Source organism: Myotis davidii, unplaced genomic scaffold, assembly GCF_000327345.1.
Source record: "Myotis davidii unplaced genomic scaffold, ASM32734v1 scaffold211, whole genome shotgun sequence".
In the NCBI taxonomy this organism is placed as follows: Eukaryota; Metazoa; Chordata; class Mammalia; order Chiroptera; family Vespertilionidae; genus Myotis; species Myotis davidii.
Genome location: NW_006282523.1, coordinates 1710104 through 1729524, shown reverse-complemented (window position 1 = coordinate 1729524; position 19421 = coordinate 1710104). Strand labels below are relative to the sequence as shown.

General features: G+C 49.5%; 2 protein-coding genes and 1 long non-coding RNA gene across 4 annotated transcripts in view; 1 reads left to right on the top strand and 2 right to left on the bottom strand.

Moving 5' to 3' along the window:
* Positions 1–19252, bottom strand: part of TBCD (tubulin folding cofactor D) — a 99902-nt gene extending 80650 nt beyond the window's left edge. Inside the window, exons 1-6 of one of the 2 annotated variants that reach the window (XM_015560118.1) lie at positions 19177–19252; positions 17996–18093; positions 16206–16307; positions 14260–14406; positions 12050–12105; positions 4885–5014 (exon numbers count right to left, since the gene is read on the bottom strand). In XM_015560118.1, the coding sequence (XP_015415604.1) occupies positions 4885–5014; positions 12050–12105; positions 14260–14406; positions 16206–16307; positions 17996–18093; positions 19177–19222 (579 nt within the window). In that variant the 5' untranslated portion in view covers positions 19223–19252. The remainder of the gene's footprint in view (positions 1–4884; positions 5015–12049; positions 12106–14259; positions 14407–16205; positions 16308–17995; positions 18094–19176) is intronic. The other variant, XM_006753037.2, reaches the window with a different exon arrangement.
* LOC107182148 lies at positions 5021–6667 on the top strand. Its single transcript, XR_001512877.1, has 2 exons — positions 5021–5125; positions 6106–6667. It is a non-coding gene; the product is annotated as an uncharacterized LOC107182148 (long non-coding RNA).
* Positions 7088–7862, bottom strand: LOC102774425 (V-type proton ATPase 16 kDa proteolipid subunit-like). Its single transcript, XM_006753039.2, has one exon. It carries the CDS (start codon positions 7522–7524, stop codon positions 7123–7125), a length of 402 nt encoding a protein of 133 aa, XP_006753102.1. The 5' UTR covers positions 7525–7862; the 3' UTR covers positions 7088–7122.
* Positions 19253–19421: the final 169 nt, after the last annotated feature.

Here is a 19421-nt window from a genome sequence, read left to right as displayed (position 1 = left end):
AAAGGCAGCCGCAGGCTGGTGGAAGCGGCAGGGCGCCCCCAGGGCCTGCAGAGGAGGCCATGGGCCAGGAACAGGGGACACCAGCCACCAGGCGCACATAGAGGTATGTGCTCCCCCATCAGAGAGGCCCCTTGCCCTCCAAGCCTGGGCCCGGCCAGGCTGCCTGTGAGCAGACACCTGTCCAGCAGGACACGTAGCCTCAGTACACAGCAGGTGTACAAACCCAGCCTGCCAGTGAATTAAAGGCGTGCCCCACAGCACACAGGTTTCAACAAGACTCATGCCACCCCCGTGCTGCCTGCTCCACGAAGAATGCTGAGTTACGTAAAATTAAAATAGAGTCAGAGCTGGCTGCTCTGCGTCTTTAATCCCACGAGGAAACTGAGGGTACCTCCTTTCACCCAAATTCTACATTTGCAAATATTCAAATGGTTCTCAGCACCTTCTCCTTCACCCAGAGCCCTGCCCCAGGCTAGTGTGTAACAAAGAAGCCCAATTTGGACAATTGGTCCTCTGGCCAAACTGAACCTTAGAGGAAACCATTGGGTGCTATTCTCCAAGGAACACTAAAAGGAATCAAAGCCACCATGAGAACTGTTTTGGATGATCGAGTGGCTTCTTTTTATCTTCAAAGAACCGACATACAGTAATTAGCCTTCACACCACCCTCTGAGCGAAGAGGTTTGTTATTTCTCTTCTACAGGTGGGTGTGGAGCAAGGCCCTCACCTCTGCCTGGGGTCACCGGTGTTGCTACAGAGTCTCCAGGCTCCAGACTGGCCCACTTACATCAGACTCCTCGGGGCAGCAAAGTGCCCAGGTCAGAGCCACTGGAGGCTGGAGCTGGGCGGTCCAGGCTCTGGGGCAGCTGCTCCCACCTGGGCAGAGGCGATGGCACTGCCCCTCAGAGCACTGGGGAGGCGGCAGGTGCTCTCGGCCTGGTGCTTACCAGGCTTTCTATGCGGTTGTTTGCTACTGTTTCCCCTTTAATAAGAGGTAGCCTCTTGTCAATGATAAACAAACTCCTTGTGAAGGGGAGATGCAACCCTAACAGCTGGTGAACAGGAGAGCAGTCTGCGGCCCCAGATGGCGGCGGCAGCACTTGGCCTGGGAAGACCCTGGCTTTGGCAGTAGGCGTTCCCGCTCCCTCCCAGCCCTTGCAGGATGCAGACAGAATCTCCCATCAGCAGTGCAAGCCGAGATGGCAGCACCTCCACCGAGTGAGCCTGGCCACAGCAGAGCCAAGTGACAGCCATTCTCCGTTTTAACGTTTGTTTTCCTCCCTTGAATTTCCTCAGCCTAACGTTTCGATCGGGACTACACCAAAGGTGCTTTAAAAGCTGGAGCAAAGGGCCTTGCAGTGCAATCAGGTTGCCAAACACTTGTTTCCCTCCCACAGGAGTTAAAAATCATCGCTGCAAGAGGCATGTGCTTCAAGGGAAATACAAGTTAACTCCTAGTTTCGATGGTACTTGTTACGAGTTCACCTGTTTCGCCTAACCCACACTAATGAACAGGTGGATACAAACGAAGCCAAGTGCATCAAAGGGAACAGCTGAAATCCTGAAGCACCACAGCCTGCAAGTTTCATCATGCCCAGCAGACGCCCGGCCTCTGCGGTTCAGGTTTGACGAGCTCATGGCGAAACCCTCGCTCGCCCAGGAGAGCTCTGCGCTCGGCTTGGCTTCCTCATGCCCGGGTGGCAGCAGCAGCAATTAGACCAAATTGCTCCTTCAATTAAAGAAAAGGAAACAGGACACAACCCAGAAAGACCCTAGACTTCCAAAGGGGATGTGCCTGCCCTGCGGCCACTGCTTCCGGCGGTTTCATGCGTTCACTTCCCAGGAACTCCACGGCTGCATCAGGCAATTGCTCACTCTCTCCAGCAGCTCGCCTCTCAGATTGCCGAGGTGCGGACCACACGCCACCCAGGGCCCTGCCTGGGAAGGGGGCACACCTTCCTCATCCTTTGCCCACACAGGGGTGGGGGCAGAAGGCTGAGCTTCTTTAAGCCTTGAGGATGTCCTTTTATTCCTCAGGGACAGGAAACAGAGGACTTCCCTGCGCCTAAGTACAGAGCTCCGAGAGCCAAACAAAGCGCACTCCCCACGCCTGGCTGGGGGGCCATGGGGAGAATGCCAGCCCTCCCACAGCTGGAAGCAGGCTTGGTATTGCTGTTTAATGCCCAGGCCTGCCATTTGGGAATTAAAAAAAAAAAAAAAACAGAAAATGGGGGAACACTCTTGATGATCAACAAAAATGTGAGAAAAAAAGAAACCTGTGGACAAAGCAACTACAGAAGTGGACAGAGTGGCCCCAAGACCTTCTCGAGCCAAGGAATATGCTTTAAGGGAAATAAAGCTCCACTCCGAGTTTTCACAGTACTTGTCACAAGTTCACCTTTTCACCGAACCTACACTAATGATCAGGTGGATAAAATAAAGCCGGAGCCAGGGACGAGGAAGCCACTGGGGTATTCTCACGGGGGCTGAGCACACAGGTCCCCCGCCCTCACCCCCACTGCCTGGCACAGGGAACCTGCCTCCCTGCCCGCAGGTGCCTAGGGCGGTGCCACACTCCCCTGCAGGCCACAGTGGACTGACTGACAGCCTACACTTTGTCAGACCCTCCATGGTTTTCCATGACCTAACACTTCTTAATGTGACTCATGCAAAAAAATTAGGACTCCACTTATACCCAAACCTTCAAATAAACCCTCTCAACCCCACCCCCCTCCTTCCCCAGAATTATCTCCAACATAAATGCATTGCCCCAGGATCCACGCCACAATGGTCCAGTGGGCACACGCCATGACCTGCACCACCCCTCCCTGCACTCCACACTGGGCGTCCTCCCAGGAGAGCCTCCCCCTGGCCAACTTCCATCACAGCAATTAAACCGAAAATCCCAGTAAAATCCTAACCACCACCACCCCCCAATGCGCTGGAATGAGAGCTGCCTGTGACACAGGCAGTGTATCGGCCCAAGAAGAACACCCGTGTTCATCCATACGACACATGTGCAGACAAAATTTTAAAGACCTCATGAACAAAAACATTTAAGTTATTACATTGTTTTTAGAAAACTATTGTTACCTACCCAAGAAAACTGAATATACATGCTCAAACACTTACATACTCAAGTTCAGATTAACATTAGCCACAACCACAAGAGCTAAGATGCCCAGAAGTGGACTATTATCTGGACATGAACAGGAACGAAGCCCTGAAGGCACCATGTGGATGAGCCTGACAGCATCACATTAACGGAGAGGAGCCAGACACCAAGGGTGCAGCGTGTGCTTCCACTTGTGAGGCGTCCAGAATAAACGAACCACGGGGGGGGCGGGGGGGGGCTGAGGCAAGGTTGGGGGAGACTGCTGATGGGTGTGGAGTTTCCCTTAGGGGTGATGAGAATATTCTTGAATTAGATGTATAGTTCAGTGGCTCTACCATCACCACAACAGTTTCTTTAAAGTTGAAATAGAGCATACATCTATTCATAGAATGGACAAAAGCATGAAAAACACATTCCTTCAACAGGAGTTCTGGAAATGTTTTATTTTTCCAGATTTTCTTTTTTTTTTTTAAATTGATTTCAGAGAGGAAGGGAGAGGGAAAGTAAGGTAGAGACATCAATGATGAGAGAGAACCATGGATCGGCTGCCTCCTGCATGACCCACACTTAGGACCGAGCCCACAACCTGGGCATGTGCCCTGACCAGGAATCAAACCGTGACCTCCTGGTTCATAGCTCGGTTTCAGTGCTCAACCACTGAGCCACGCTGGCTGGGCCAGGTTTTCTTTTTAAATGTCTCAAATATTCTCATCACTTGAATGGCAATCCCTCCTGAAGACAATGGTAACGTGAACGAAAAGAACAGGTGCCGAGAACGTTTCTGAGAGACCAAGCGGTCACTCCCTCGGTGCCCAGAGCGTGGGGGAGAAAGGGATTTCCTGGCGAGGGGCCCGTGGCAGGCCAGCCATCACCAGCGTACCTCCCACCGCCCATGCCCACTGCCTGGGTTATCACACCATCGCCCCACTTTCCACCAGCCCTCCTGGCCGCCTACACCTCATCGGAACCCGCAACAGCCAACGACTCCCAAGACCATGACATCACACTGAGTCACGGGTCCAAACACCTCCATTTAAACACAGTCCAAAGTGTCCTGTTCTCCTGAGAGTGGGCCGTCGGCCTCTACAGCCTCAAAGACAAGAGCAGGACCCACGTCACCCCACTGCAATTACAGAGCAGGAGGTGGAGCACGAGAGCTGCAGAGGGGGTCCACTCCCTCGGGGGGGGCGGGCGGAGCCAGCCCGAGAGAGGCCTCATGGCATGGGCAGCCCCTCTTCTATGGAACTTAAACTAGATCCTTCCTCGTTAGTTAGAAGCAGGACGGCCAGGAAAGGGTAGATATAGGCTCTGTGTTTAACCCAGTTGTTACAAACACCCTAACCTGAGTATCTGCAAAAACTAAGTTTTAAATCACCTGCCTGATTTCATTAGAGCCGTTCCAATAATTATACAATTATACTCCCTTACAGCAGGAAACCCCAGAAGGACACGCCCCTGTCAGCCCGCCCACCGGCCTGCTCGCCGCAGCTCCTTGGGCACCACTGCCCCCTGGCGGCAACATGCAGGCTGACGCAGCCCATCTCCACTGGAGCAGACAGCCCTCGCTGACAACCCATGGCCAGCCCTGGGCAGCCTGAAGGTCCAGCCCAAAGCAGTGGAAAAGGCACTCGGTTCACTGTCCTGTCAGGACTGAATACCTTCCTCTGTTCCAGCCACTCCAGAATGGAGTCAGGTCAACAGAACTCGTCCCCGTTTGGGCAGCTCCACAGCTAACCACTGACAGCCCCCTCCCCCAGGGCAGTGTTTACCAGGGCCTGCAGCATCCCGTCCATGGTGATGACGCCCTCGATGGTCTGGAAGGAGGAGCGGGCCAAAGTGCACAGGCTCCAGTCCAGGAAATCCGCCATCTTCTGTTTGACATCGGGCCGTGTGATAAACCTGCCAGAAGGGAACACAGGCAGGTAGCGGCTCAACCCAGGCCCAACCTAGGAGACCTCACCAACACCCCAATCTACGAAATGAAGACACTGCCCCAACTGTGGTCCTCAGGTAGCGACTCCCCCCGCCCCCAGACCTCTCCGAAGTCCGCGCAATCCCCACACCCCAGCTTCTCCCCACTGGCCTCCACTCATCCCGAGGCCCCATTTGCCACGAGACTACCTTTGCCTACCCCCATGGCTGCCCTGGGCCCCATCAGTGTCACTCCTCAGCCCTCCCTCCTCCCCGGAATGCCGTGCCCCACACACAAGGCCTGGCCCAGCAGCAGGCCCCGCAGGTCTCTCCCTGCATCTGCCGTGGGTCTCCCTTCCCCATGACAGAGCTCCAGCTGGTGTTCATGGCCCCACAGCTGCTCAGCTCTACACCCTCCGCACCCACATGGGTGTGCTGGCTCTCCCCGACCCTCTGTACACCTGGTCTGGGCTGGCAGCCATCTTCCAGCTCCCACACCAAGAACTCTATTCCTCCCCAGCCCATCCACACCCCAATCCCAGCTCTCTGACTCAGTGGCTCAGGCTGAGCCCCTGCCTCCTAGGGGAGCTTGCAGTCTGGGGGCAGAAACATAGGAAACAAGCAAATAATGGGAAGAAAACAGCCAAGTAAGGGGAGGGTGGGAGACAGTGCAGCCTCCAAGAAGTCCAGGGACATGTGGCCAAAGAACGTCAGGAGGAGGCCTCTGTAAGGAGCTCACACTCCCCTCGGGAGCCCCACAGAACACACGGAGGGATGGTTGGCCCTAACGACACGGAAGCACATGCTTGGGGTTCACGCTTGATACCTGGTAGGGGGCTTGCAGGAAGCAGCCAATCAAGTTTGCCTTCTCACATCGGTGTTTCTCTCTCCCTTCCCTTCCTCTCTCTCTCTAAAAATCTAAACTATTTTTTAAAAGGAATATGTTTACAGGAGAGGTCCCAAAGACACAGATAAACAAAAATGGGAAAGATATCTACCCCACAGATAAAAATACACATTTATAGAAACAGATTCTTCTACACAAAGATCTTTGAATCCTCTACTTCCTTCCCTTTTAGAAGTGATATCACAGCCCCACCTGCTCACACACTGAGCTCAGCCAACACGTGCGGGTATCTTAGAGATAAGCCCCAGAAGAATAACTAGAACGATTATCAGCAAACCTTAACTCCAGAACTGGACGTAGCAGAGGAACAAAGGATGCCTCGGCAAAGCGTCCATGGGACAGACAGCCACTCCGGACCATCGTGGGCACCATGACCACACGCTGATAACTCAACAGCTGGTCTAAGAGGGCAACGGCACAGGTAGGTGACAAACCCTATTCTGTGTAATAACTTACTGTGGTTTTTCGTTTGTTTGTCTGTCTGTTTTTCACATCCGAGAATTTTATTGGACGTGGCTCTGGGCCTGGCAGGCCCGGCTCATGGCCCCCCAGCGAGAGCTGGAGGACAGTGGTTCCACACAAAACAATCTCAGGGCACACAGTAACCCCACAAAGCAACACTCTAAAGATTATTAGACCTGGGAGACAGGAGGGCTGCTCCACAGATGTGCAAGCAGGTCAAATCTTTATAAACAAACATACAATGAAAACGACAACTCAAATTCATCCCTATACACAGAGCACTCTACGGCAGGTAAATGGGTGGGGGTGGCCAGAAGCCACCATCCTCACTGGGCCCTGGATGGCACTATTGTGCATTTACAAGACCAACTACTTGGGCCCTAACTGTTTTGGCTCGGTGGATAGAGCGTCAGCCTGCAGACTGAAGGGTCCAGGTTCGATTCCAGTCAAGAGTATGTACCTTGGTTGTGGGCACATCCCCAAAGGGCATGTGCAGGAGGCAGCTGAATTGATGCTTCTCTCTCATCGATGTTTCTAACTCTTTATCCCTTTCCCTCTCCCTTCCTCTCTGTAAAAAATCAATAAAATATATATATTTTTTAAAAAGACCAACTACTTGGGAAGAGTGGGGGCAACTACCCATGCATGTGTGTCAGGCTATTCATTCTGGAATGAGGAGGGAGTGGTCTTTACAGCATATCCTGTGGCTGGTGGGCTTAGAGAGGAGCTACTTTATGGAGAGGATGAGGGCGACGATGAGACCGTAGAGACCCAGCACCTCTGCAAAAATGAGGATCAAGATCATGTCCACAAATAGTTGGGGCTGCTGGGCAGTGCCCCACACGCCGGTGTCCCCCACAATGCCAATGGCAAAGCCAGCTGCCAGCCCACTGCGGCCCACACTCAGGCCAGCGCCCAATGGGAGGAAAGTCCTATAGAGACTGATGCCTTCATTCAGGGAGTTGGCAATAAGGACTGCCACCACCAGGCCACAGATGGCAATGATGCCAGCCATGACCACTGGGACGATGGACTTCATGATCAGCTCTGGTCGCATGACGGACATGGCAGCAATGCCAGTGCCACTCTTAGCAGAACATGCTGAGGACCATGCGGCTAAGGCGCCCATGACCACGAAAAGGAGGCGTATGCGGGCCGCCGCTCTTGGCCTCAGACCTGCCTGTGAGTGGGGTGGGGCAAGCTCAGCAGGCCGCGGTGGGGGCGAGAACCAGCTGGGCGAGGCAGGAAGGCAGCTGGCAGCCAGTGCAAGGCGAGCAATCAGACGGCGGCTAAGGCTCAAACTTACTGTGTGTTTTTAAAGAAATTTATGGAAAAGTGAGATATTCACAAAACAGTGCTACAACAACTAAGTTACCTGTGAGGGGAAAGATCTATCGTATAACCGTATACCAAAAGAAATTCCACATGTACATTAAACAACAAAAATGTAAAAAAACATAAATGACTACTTATAAAATTTGTTAATAAGACTTCAAGCTTAAAAGTAAAAATAACTAAAATAAGGGGAAAATTACTGTTTTGACATTTTTTTATGTTTTTATTGTGTGTGTTTTTTTAAAAGAGAGGAAGAAAGAGAGAGAGAGAAACACTGATGTGAGAGCAGAACATCAATCGGCTGCCTCCCACACTCACCCCAACCACAGATCGAACCTGCAATCCCGGCATGTGCCCTGACTGGGAATTGAACCGGTGACCCATCAGTACACAGGATGACGCTCAACCAACTGAATCACACCAGCCAGGGCACCGTTTTGATATTAAAAGTAAAACTTTCGTCCAAAGGAGAAAGTAAAAGGCCACCAACCGCCTGGGGTACAGAGCCCACCCACACCTGTAGGAAGCTCACGCTAGTGAAGAAGACAGTGCACCAAGAAACCCACACACAGAAGTCAGGCCACAAAGCAGGCAGGTGAAGCCTAAGACAAGAAACAGGTGCTGAACCTCACCCGCTACCAGCACCTGACACAGGGGACAGCACGGGGCCATGTCACTGTGGTGACGCCGAGGGAGGGAAGGCAGGATGCTAACTCAGTGAGACTGTGCGTGCACGGTCGGTGTGTACATGGGCAATGCCATAGCAGTGCAGGCAAAGAAAAGAAATGCAACACAGGTACTGTGCATTAGAATTACAAATTTGTGTGGGGTTTTTCTAATTTTCTATCCCAAAATTTCCAACTTTCCTATATACAGCTCAGATTGCTTTTATAATTAAACAAGAACATCTGCTTTTAAAATTGATGTAATCAATAGGAATAAAGTCATGTGTTTCCACTGACAAGTGTCTATAAAAGAAACTCAAATCTAAACGTCTTGGCATCCACAGAACATCAAGTTACATAAAACAGCGGCGTTTCAGGTTCAGTTAGTAAAGAGAAACAGGAAGCCCCAGAACTACAAGCAGTGAAGGGAAAACATCTGACCTCGTTAGACAGGCAGCTCCCTCTGCAAAATACCAGAAAATAAGCAGGCAGAGGAGAAAAGCCAACGCAGCCAGCCCTGCACACCCATCACCATATTGAACAACCCACACACAAAAGACAGAAACATGTCACTCAGAGCCTGCCTGGGGCATGCGTGCTATGAGGTGAGCTGACCGAGAGCAGCTTGAAGCCCTCATCGGATACCACTCGCGCCCGCTCCAGGAAGCCTGAGGGCAGGGCCGCACTGCGGCCTGGCAACCTGGCTGGAGCATTTTAAGGCGCTGAAAACCCGACAACAAGGAACACTTGCTCCCGTTGACCACCAGGTGGCGAGGGAGAGTCCCGCCAGTGGCTGAACCCGCCCCATGCCAGGACTGGGTCTCTGCTGTCATCTTTCCCCTGGAGGCCACCAGGGTGGGAATAAAAGGTTTAGGGATTCACCTCCTCCACCCACAGACTCAAAACTCCCCAAAGTCAGGCTCAGCACAAACCTACCAAACCCTCAGTAATTCTGGTAACAAATAAAGACATTTTTCACTCATAAGGTCACACACCGTATTGGTAAATATGGGGAAAAGGTGACTTTCAATTTGTTCAACCTTTCCAATCACATCATTTAAAACCTCTAAAATGCTCATTCCACTTCTAGGAACTCATCCTTAAGAATCAATCAGAACAGTACAAAGTTTTATGCAGGATGTGCATGTCGGTATTAATTTTACTAACCAAATGGTGGGACAGCAGCCCACACGGCCAACAGGAGGTTGGAGAAACCACGTTCACATCATAACCATGAGGCAGAAGACTGAAGGGAGCTCCAGACCTGTCGGCACCTGGTACGGACACACGTGGGCACCAACACGCCCGCAGACAAGCGCCCACACACAGTGGCAGGACAAAGGACACAAGCAGTTCCATCTCAGGGAGATGGAAGTACATGTGAGTTCTGCCGGGAGCCGGTCCATCCTTGCTGTTTCAAGGGACCTGGCGTATATGGCATACTGTTCTTAATGTTTGCTCACCTTCTTGGCGCTATGTGTTTTAACCAAGGTCACCTCTCCGAGAAAGGTTGTTTCCCCAGGTAGGGATTTTTCCCTGAAGTTAGGGAGGGAATAAAACCCCTTAACTAAGTGCCAGGCGGGTAATTAATCACTTACAGAACCTGGCTGAAGAACCTAGAGAGAACGTGGCTAGAGAACCTGGACAGAACCTGGCGACTGAACCTGCCTGGAGAACCTAGCAAGAGAACATGGACACAGAACCTGGCTGGAGATCCTAACCAGAACTTTGTTGGAGACCCTGACAAGAGAACCCAGCTACGATGATCACCTGAACGCTGCCTCCATGTCATTCCTTCTTCGCCGACTCCGTCCACACCTATGGGGAACCCCTGGACCTGCTGGGGTTGGACCCCAGCATCTGGCGCGAGAACCTGGCTGAAGAACCTAGAGACAGAACCTGGCTACAGAACCTGGATAGAACATGGCAAGAGAACCTGACTAGAACCTGGTGACTGAACCTGGCTGGAGAACCTAGCAAGAGAACATGGACACAGAACCTGGCTGGAGATCCTGGCTAGACTGCTGATCAACTGAACGCTGTCTCTGTGTCATTCCTTCTTCACCAACTCCGTCCACACCTTTGGGGACCCCTGGACCTGTTGGGGTTGGACCCCAACAGAGTTCTATTTTGTACTTTGTGCTCTTCTGTATTTTCCGAAACACACACGATCACTTTTACAATCAGAAATCAACGCGCTGCCTTTCAGTCCTTGTCCAAGCCGTGGGGCCTCAATCTGGCAAGCGTCTCAGGCAGCTCACTCCTAAAATCGGCTTCTTTCGTTCAGGCTTCTTACGTTCTGTGGTTCACCAAGTGCCTTCACAAATCTCTCTCCCAATGCCCCTAAGTGCTCTCTGAGTTAAGTGTTTCACTTCCCACTTTGTGCAAGGAGGCCATGGCTGTATAAGGTGACCCAGAATCCCTGAATGAGGTGTGGCCCATTTCCCAATCGGAATATCCACACATTTTTAGAGCCAATTTCCAACATTCACGAATGTAGAGGAAACCCAAAAAAGCCAAGTTTTCTAATGTATTTTTCTCCACACACATTTTACACCATGTCATACAAAAGATTAATTTAGAAAAACGGCGCCTTCCCATCCTCACATGTCAGTTTCTGCACACAGTGGGCCCACCGCCTGGGTCGGCTTACCCAGCCCATCAGACAGAGCCATCCTACCTATTTGAGGCCTGGCCCATTGCTTAGTTAACCCATCAGTGATGGCGAACCGATGACACGCCTGTCAGAGGTGACACGCAAACTCACGCAAACTCTTTTTTTTGGTTGATTTTTCTTTGTTAAATGGCATTTAAATATATAAAATAAATATCAAAAATATAAATCTTTGTTTTACTATGGTTACAAAGATCAAAAAATTTCTATATGTGACACGGCACCAGAGTTAAGTTAGGGTTTTTCAAAATGCTGACACACCGAGCTCAAACGGTTCACCATCACTGACCTAGGTGACTGGGGATTTTTATCCCAAGCCACAACGACCCAATCACAGCTCATGATCTGCAGTAAAATGCTTTCTAAGTGACTTTCAAAGGCGCGTCTAACTGCCACCCTATTCAGTATCTGCCCTCTGCTCAGTTGATGGCCTATGAGGTGGCTTCCTTGAACCCATAACCCAGTCTCAGGACTTCTGTAAGCCACTAACCCACAGTTGGGTGGCCTGTGCGTCCTGACCCAGGATCTGATAACCTGTGAGCCCCAGCCCACTGTCAGGTGACCAATGAGCCCCTAGCTCGTAACAGGTGACCTGTGAGACCCTAACCCAGCATCAGATGTCCTGAGTGAGCCCCTAACTGGCACTGTCAGTGGTCATGAGGTTCACAGATCTCCCACACCCAAACAGAGCTGATGCTCCCTCAAAGAAATAGACAGAAACACGAGGGCAGGGCACTGAGGGAGCAAGGGAAGGAGGAAGCGGGGAGGCCAGGGGGAGCCACGCTGTGGTGGTGCCAGGCGGCAGGGAAGGAGGAGGCGGGAAGGTGGGGAGCCTGATCAGCCCTGATCACCGGCCAGGCCCAGGGACCCTACCCGTGCTCCAATTTCGTGCACTGGGCCTGTAGTGTGAGATAAACCCCTCAGAAGGCAGCAGTCACACATCCACCAACAGGGCCGCAGGAGGGCAATCGGGCACTTACTTGGACACGAGGACAGCAGCCGCGTCTCGGGCCTTGTCACTGACAACCAAGTAGGACTACAAGAAAGCAAAAGGAGAGGTGCCATTACACACAGAATAAATCTCAGGAGGCTGTTCAGCCGGCCAGTCCTGCACTCAGGAGCTTCCCGAGAGCCCAATGCATGAAGCTCACAGACAGAGGCCAAATGCCAAAGCTGCACAAACCTCTCTGAACTTGACCTATAGCTGCAGCTGTCGAGAGCTGTGCTCACCTCAGGCAAGCGCCAAACCACACACAGTGTGTGTCATAGCCCTACAAAGACATATGCAGAAACAGCAGAAAGATGAGCCGTGTGTGTTACCCACTGTAACAATCCGTGTCCACAGAGCACACTTGGGCCCTAGAGCATTAAGTATCAGGACAGTCAGGAGGCCTCATGCAAACAGAAGGGCCCCTGGGTCTAACACAAACAAGTAGCTTTTCTTAGGAGGCCCGCCTTCAGAGGTTTCCAATGCTCATCTCAACTAACTTTTTTCCAAATAACACTCTTCAAAGAGCTTTCCTCTGAGGCAGGCTTTCTGGAGAACAACCGCACAGGGTGTCAAATGGTTAGCAATGTACCGCCCTCATCGGGCAATCCCGCCGAGGACACAGCACACAGGGACCCCAAGGTGCTCACCACCACCTGCTGTGACCGAGCACACCTAGGAAGTGTCCATCTGTGAGAGAGAATTTTAAAACTGGGTTCAGTGGAGCACCTTTTTCCTTAAAGATTATGAGGGCGACATCTGACGTAAGACATTCGGGATGTGCTGCCTAGGCCCTGCTGAAGTGGGCAGTGAGGAGCACCGTAAAAAGCACAGGCTCCAGAGCCAAGCTGCCTGGGTTCAAAGGTGGATCCATTTATGAGAAAATGAACCTGCCGAAACCGGTTTGGCTCAGTGTATAGAGCGTCGGCCTGCAGACTGAAAGGTCCCGGGTTCGATTCCCGTCAAGGGCATGTACCTGGGTTGCGGGCACATCCCCAGTGGGAGATGTGCAGGAGGCGGCTGATCGATGTCTCTCTCTCATCGATGTTTCTGACTCTCTGTCTCTCTCCCTTCCTCTCTGTGAAAAATCAATAAAATATATTTTAAAAAAAAAATGAACCAGCTAAGTTACTTATCTGTATGCCTACTGTCTCCTCAGCAAAATGATTAAAACAGTGGCCTGACTCGTTAAGAAGGATTAGATGAGTTAATATATGAAAAGCGATCAGCACAGTGTCTGCACACAATGGCGCTCAATGAATGCTTGGTATGAAAGTATGGCTGGCAGGCTGTAAGGTGACCCCGGTCCTGTCGGCGGGCACGTGCACCCTGTGTAATCCCTCCCAGATGGTTAAACACACTGTTTGCTTCAAACCAAAAGGTGTGGGGAGAGGTGGAGGTGGACATCACCCCGTGACAGTAGCCCGTCACTGGGGCTGCGTCTGGCCAGCGGAGCCCGGCCTTGCTGGCTTGGACAGAATAAGCTGCCCTGTGGGGGGGCCATGCGGTAAGGAACGGCCAACAAAGAATTAAGGCCCTGAGGGTCTGATTTCTGCCACCAACCAAGAGAGCTCGGAAGCGTACCCGCCCCGGGGCCTGACTGCAACCAGGGGAGACCGCCAAGCAGAAGGCGGAGCAGCCACGCCCAGAGTCCTGATCCACTGAATCTGAGTTGACACACGTGTTAAACGACTCAAGTTTAGGGTAAGTCTTTAAACAGCAGTAGATAAATAATATAATAATCTACATCTACATGCACAATATTTACATCAGATGTTTGAACACTACATATAAGTGTTATCTCCTGGCACTAGAATTTGAGACTGTATTATTTTTGATGCTTCTCTATTTTCTAGTTTTTCTACAATGATCAGGTATTATCAATGACATTAAGATTTAAATTTAAATAGACCTTTATTTTACCTTACCATTGCCACCTGAGACCTCTTATATGTCATTATTATGCTTAAAGTATTTGCAATATCTATAAAGAAATGAAATTTGCTAAAACAATTCATCCTGACCTCTATATGAATTACCACAATTTCCAAATAAGTAATGAAATTTTACCCCTGAAAAATAATAACAGCAACTGCAGAAATATAGAAGTGTCAAGAGTGTACCTAATTAAACTCTAATATCAGGACAGCATGAGCACAAAGAGCACTAACTATTGGTAATTACTAGTACAACCACACTCACCTGTGCTATTTGGAGAATACGGTCGGTTATGGACATTCGTGTTTGCCCTGGTTGGGTGTGAAGGTTCCCATCAAGGCGTGTAAAATCGAAAGGGATCAGGCAGGTCATGGAGAGCCACAGTAGAAGCATGTAGCGGGTCTCCCAAGTCTAAGAAGTTAAACCAAAATAAAATGATTCCTGTATAAAGGAGGGAGGCAACCCACACGCCCCGATCACAAACCTGGTACCCTCCCTGCCCACTCAATGCCCACTCCAGGCCCCTCAAACACCACTGACTTGAGTCTGGGGTTCCGGCCATCGCTAGCTCCTCCCCTGATGTCCCTATGTCCCACCACACCACACACACCCTCCTCATACAGACGTGGCTACCACAGCAGACCAAACAAACAGCCAAGTGGACAAAGGAAAATAATCACACATCAGTATGACAGCTTTTCCTCACTGGCACGCTTCAGCATGCAATCAGCCTTTTGAGAAAGTAGAAAGCACATAGAAACAGAAGACGAGAAAAAATTCTCAACTTCCCATCAAAGACAAGTGCCCAGAATTTCAGCAGTCAGTGAAGCAAGACTCCACTTTGGCCCTGGAATCACCTTCTCTGCAAGAAGCAGAGGAGCCCAGCCTGGCTCAGTGGTTGAGCGTCGACCTATGAACCAGGAGGTCAGGGTTCAATTCCCGGTCAGGGCACATTCCTGGGTTGTGGGTTCAATCCCTGGTAGGCGGTGAGGCAGTCGATCGATGATTCTCATCAGTGAGGTTTCTAACCCTCTCTCCCTCTCCCTTTCTCTCTCTGAAATCAATTTAAAAATTTTTTCTAAATATATTAAGAGAAAAAAAGAAGCAGAGGACGCCCTAACGGGTGTGGCTCAGTGGATAGACCGTTGACCTGCGGACTGAAAGGTCCCAGGTTCAATTCCAGTCAAGGGCATGTACCTTGGTTGTGGGAACATCCCTAGTAGGAGGTGCGCAGGAAGCAGCTGATTGATGTTTCTAACTATCCCTCTCTCTTCCTCTCTGTAAAAAAATCAATGAAATATATTAAAATGTTTAAATAAGGGGACTCGTTTCCCTCCCCACTTGAGAGTCTGAACTTGATCTTCAATAAATCTCCACCTTTGCTATACCTAAAAAATAAAATGTTTAAATAAATAAAGAAAGAAGCAGAGGAGAGCAGGAAAGGCTCACACAAGGCTTCGACAGAAATGGGGCACATTCGCACTAAGACCTTCAAGCTGTGGTTGTAACTGTGGGCTCTTCTGAATGCAACGGGCACGAGAGTGCTCCCTCCGCAGGCCTGGCTGCTCTCCTCAGAAAGGCTCGCGTACAGGGCAGCCACCATGCCCATCAGGGGCCTGGATTTCATTAGAGTCCCCACCATTCCCTCACTGACAAGGGTGACTCACTGTGCCCAGACCGACTGCACAGACCGTGAGGTTTATGCTGAACACCTGCTCTCCTCTGGGAGCCTGAGGTTGCAGTCCATGCCCAGCAGAGTGCCTACAAGACCAGCCCCCATAGGAACCGTGGGTTCTCGTCTCCATACCTTCCGTGGGGGACACTCCACACGTATGGTCACCACTCGGTGCTGGGGAATTACAGGTGTTCTAGGTGACCCACCCAGGGGAAGGCTGGCATTGCACTGAGCATAATGCTTTCCACATAGGGATATTTCAAGTTAAAGAAAAGTGGGTGGTAAGAGGGTTATCACCACACTGTGTAAGCGTATTTTCTTTATAAAAGGAATTATTTTTTTAAAAAAAAAAGATAATTTAAAGAAACGTAAAAAAAAGAGAAAGCCAAAAGAATACAAGAGTGACACTAAACAGCATAGTAAGGTAAAACGCAGAGACAGGCAGATGACGGTGCCAGAGCAGGGGCGGAGCAAATAAGGGAAGAGAGAGGAGGGAGAGGAGGGAACATGCAGGGAGAAGGAGAGGGACACTCACTTCATGGTCCTTAGGGTTCTGGTTTGTAAACATGTCTAAAACAGGCTGCACGTCAGCTACTTCATGAGGAAATAGACGAAGAAATGTTTTATATCCTCGAACCTACCAAATTTTTTAAAAAAGGCATTTATTATATAACTAAGAAAATAAAGGAAAAAAATTATCTTTTCCTCATCAAAAATTACCACCAAGCCCTGGCTGGTGTAGGTAGCTCAGTTGATTAGAGCAAAGTTACAGGTTGGATCCCCAGTCAGGGCACATACAAGAATCAACCAATGAGTGCATAAATAAGTGCACAGCACACTGATGTTTCTCTCTCCCCCCTCCCACCTTCCTCTCTCTCTAATATCAATAAATAAAGAGTGTGGCTCAGTGGGTGATCATCGACCCAGGAACCAAGAGGTCATGGGTTCGATTCCCAGTCAGGGCACATGCCCGGGTTAAGGGCTCGACCCCCAGTGAGGGACATGCAAAAGGCAGCCAATCAATGATTCTCATTATTGATGTTTCTATCTCTCTCTCTCTCTCCCTTCCTCTCTGAAATCAATAAAAATATATTTTAAAACAAATAAAATAAAAATCAATAGAAACAAATCAATAAATAAAAGTAAAAAATCACCACCTATGCCACCCAGTGATCAAAGAAAATGAGATCATATTACAGTGATACAACTTAGAAACACTCATCGAGCTACAGCGAAGTGTGCACCCTCACTGGCCAAGTGCCTCTCTCCAGCACACAGCAGGCATCACTGCAACGTGTAGCCCACAGAACCACAAAGCCCACCCTGAGAGGCTCTACATCACTCCATGGTGAAAGTGCAAACAGTAAGTGCAGGCCAGACACAGACATCACCCGGGAGCTTATTCAAATGCAAGAATATCAGGTCCCACCCAGGCAGACTTATGAAGAACCTTCATTATAACAAGGTCCCCAGGAAAAGCACCTGTACATTAAAGTTTGAGAAGTACTTTCATTTCCATGTTTGTTTGCTTTTTCCTTGTAAAAAACTTTTCTGAATCAGTCATCTCTCTCCCTCTATTTCTAGTTAGGTGGTACCTGATCTACTCAAATGCAAATGATAAATACGTTGGATATTGTTGCAGCCAAAAGAACCCATGGATCACTAAATATGGGACCCCAAAAATATGGTAAAATGAGAAAATAGCCCTTGCCGGTGTGGCTCAGTTGGTTGTGCATCCTCCCATGCACCGAAAGGTTGCTGGTTTGATTCCCATTTAGGGCACATGCCCTGGTTTCAGGCTCAGCCCCCGGTAAGGGGCATGCAGGAGGCACCTGATGGACACTTCGCTCTCACATCAATGCCTCTATCTCTCTCTCCCTCTCCAAAACTCAATTAAAAATCTTTTTAAAAAGCCCTAACTGGTTTGGCTCAGTGGATGGAGCGTCGGCCTGTGGATTGAAGGGTCCCAGGTTCGATTCCAGTCAAGGGCATGTACCTTGGTTGCAGGCACATCCCCAGTAGGGGGTGTGCAGGAGGCAGCTGATCAATGTTTCTCTCTCATCGATGTTTCTAACTCTCTATCCCTCTCCCTTCCTCTCTGTAAAAAATCAATAAAATATATATTTTAAAAAATCTTTAAAAAATAAAAGCAGGAGAGAAAAAATAAAACCCACAAGTTACGTGTGAAAACCATCTTTTCCAAGAAAAAACATTTTTGGAAGGTAACTTCTGGACCAGGTATATTAAGAAAGTATTGTCAAAAGAAGAAAAAAAACAAATTTTAAAAAGTGTTCTGTCAACTATGAAGTGCAAAGCAAATGTTACCTTGGTGATGATGTAAAGAAATTTAAAAGCCAGATGTACGAGGTCAACTGGAGACGTCTTATCTTGCACTATTTCCAACAACAAGTTCATCATCCATTCTAGAGAAAAAGAGACACAAAACATTTGCTATAAAATTAAACATTAATATGACATTGAAACAAAATGCCAAAAGAAAAAAGGGTTACTTTAGGCAAATTACAGAGCAAAAACTGACAACTGAAAGGAGAACCTGACAAACCTGTAACTGTAGTTAACCCCTAGAGTGCCGGGGAGTGCAATCGCGCTCCTCCTGTCTTTCGCCAAAAGTGCCGGGAGCCCTATCAAAGCTTCGAAATGGCATCCAGTTCTAAGTCTGCTTTTATTAGTGATGATGATATTGCTAAATATGTCAATATAGTAAAGGTTTCCTTAAGTTTTTGAATATGTAACTTCATTTACTTGCAATTCATAATTTTTTTCCTAAACTGCTGTAAAATCTGCAAAAATGCCTTGGCAATTTTAGCATAGTTACTAGAATATTGGTTGGCACTCAAAGGGTTAAAGATTTCTACACTCCTCTCAGAATTGATAGAACAAGTGAGAAGAAAAATCAGTAAGGACATGATCAACTCAACAGATGCAGAAAATGCATCTGACAAAATTCCACATCATTTTATAATAAAAATTCTCAACAAAGTGGTAATAGAGGGAACATATCTCAACATTGTGAAGGCCACATATGACAAGCCCATAGCTAATATCTCCCCCAGCCAGGTTACCAACCAAGGATTAGTCTCCCGCCTGCGATAGGAGAGTTCAGAAAGCTTACCTTCTACAAAACCTGTCCGTTACTTGAAGAACAGCACCAGCCCACTTTTCAGAAGTCACATGTGTGCACAAAGCTAACTCTTCCTGCCTACCCATTCCCGGTTCACATCTTTACACCTCCCAGCCCTGCTAACAAGTAAGACCCAGGCACTTCATCCTGACACCTTCTGCTGGCAAGCACACATACACACGCACAAGCACGCACATACACACACGCACAAGCATGTGCATGCATACGCACACAAGCATGCACACACGCACACAAGCGTACACACACACACACACGCATGTGCGCACACAAGCCCGCACTCACAGCAGAGCTTTGTGGTCATCGGGAACTGGGTGACCACAATCAGTTAGCAGCCTATTCTTACCGAGGTGTGGGTCCAACAGGTGAGGCTGCTGCTGGTACTTGTCCATGATCACTAGAGAGGAGAATGGGAGAATTCATGTCTCCAAGACATGCACAGGAGCCTCGTAACTTCCAGTTTTCCTCCTCAGCCCCAGCCCGTGCAGCCCCCAGGCCCCAGGACACCGGGTGAACGCGTCGGGGCCCGCTGGGCACACCTTCCTCCCGGGGCCTCGTCCCCCTCCTCAGACCTTCCACAGCCCGGCCGGT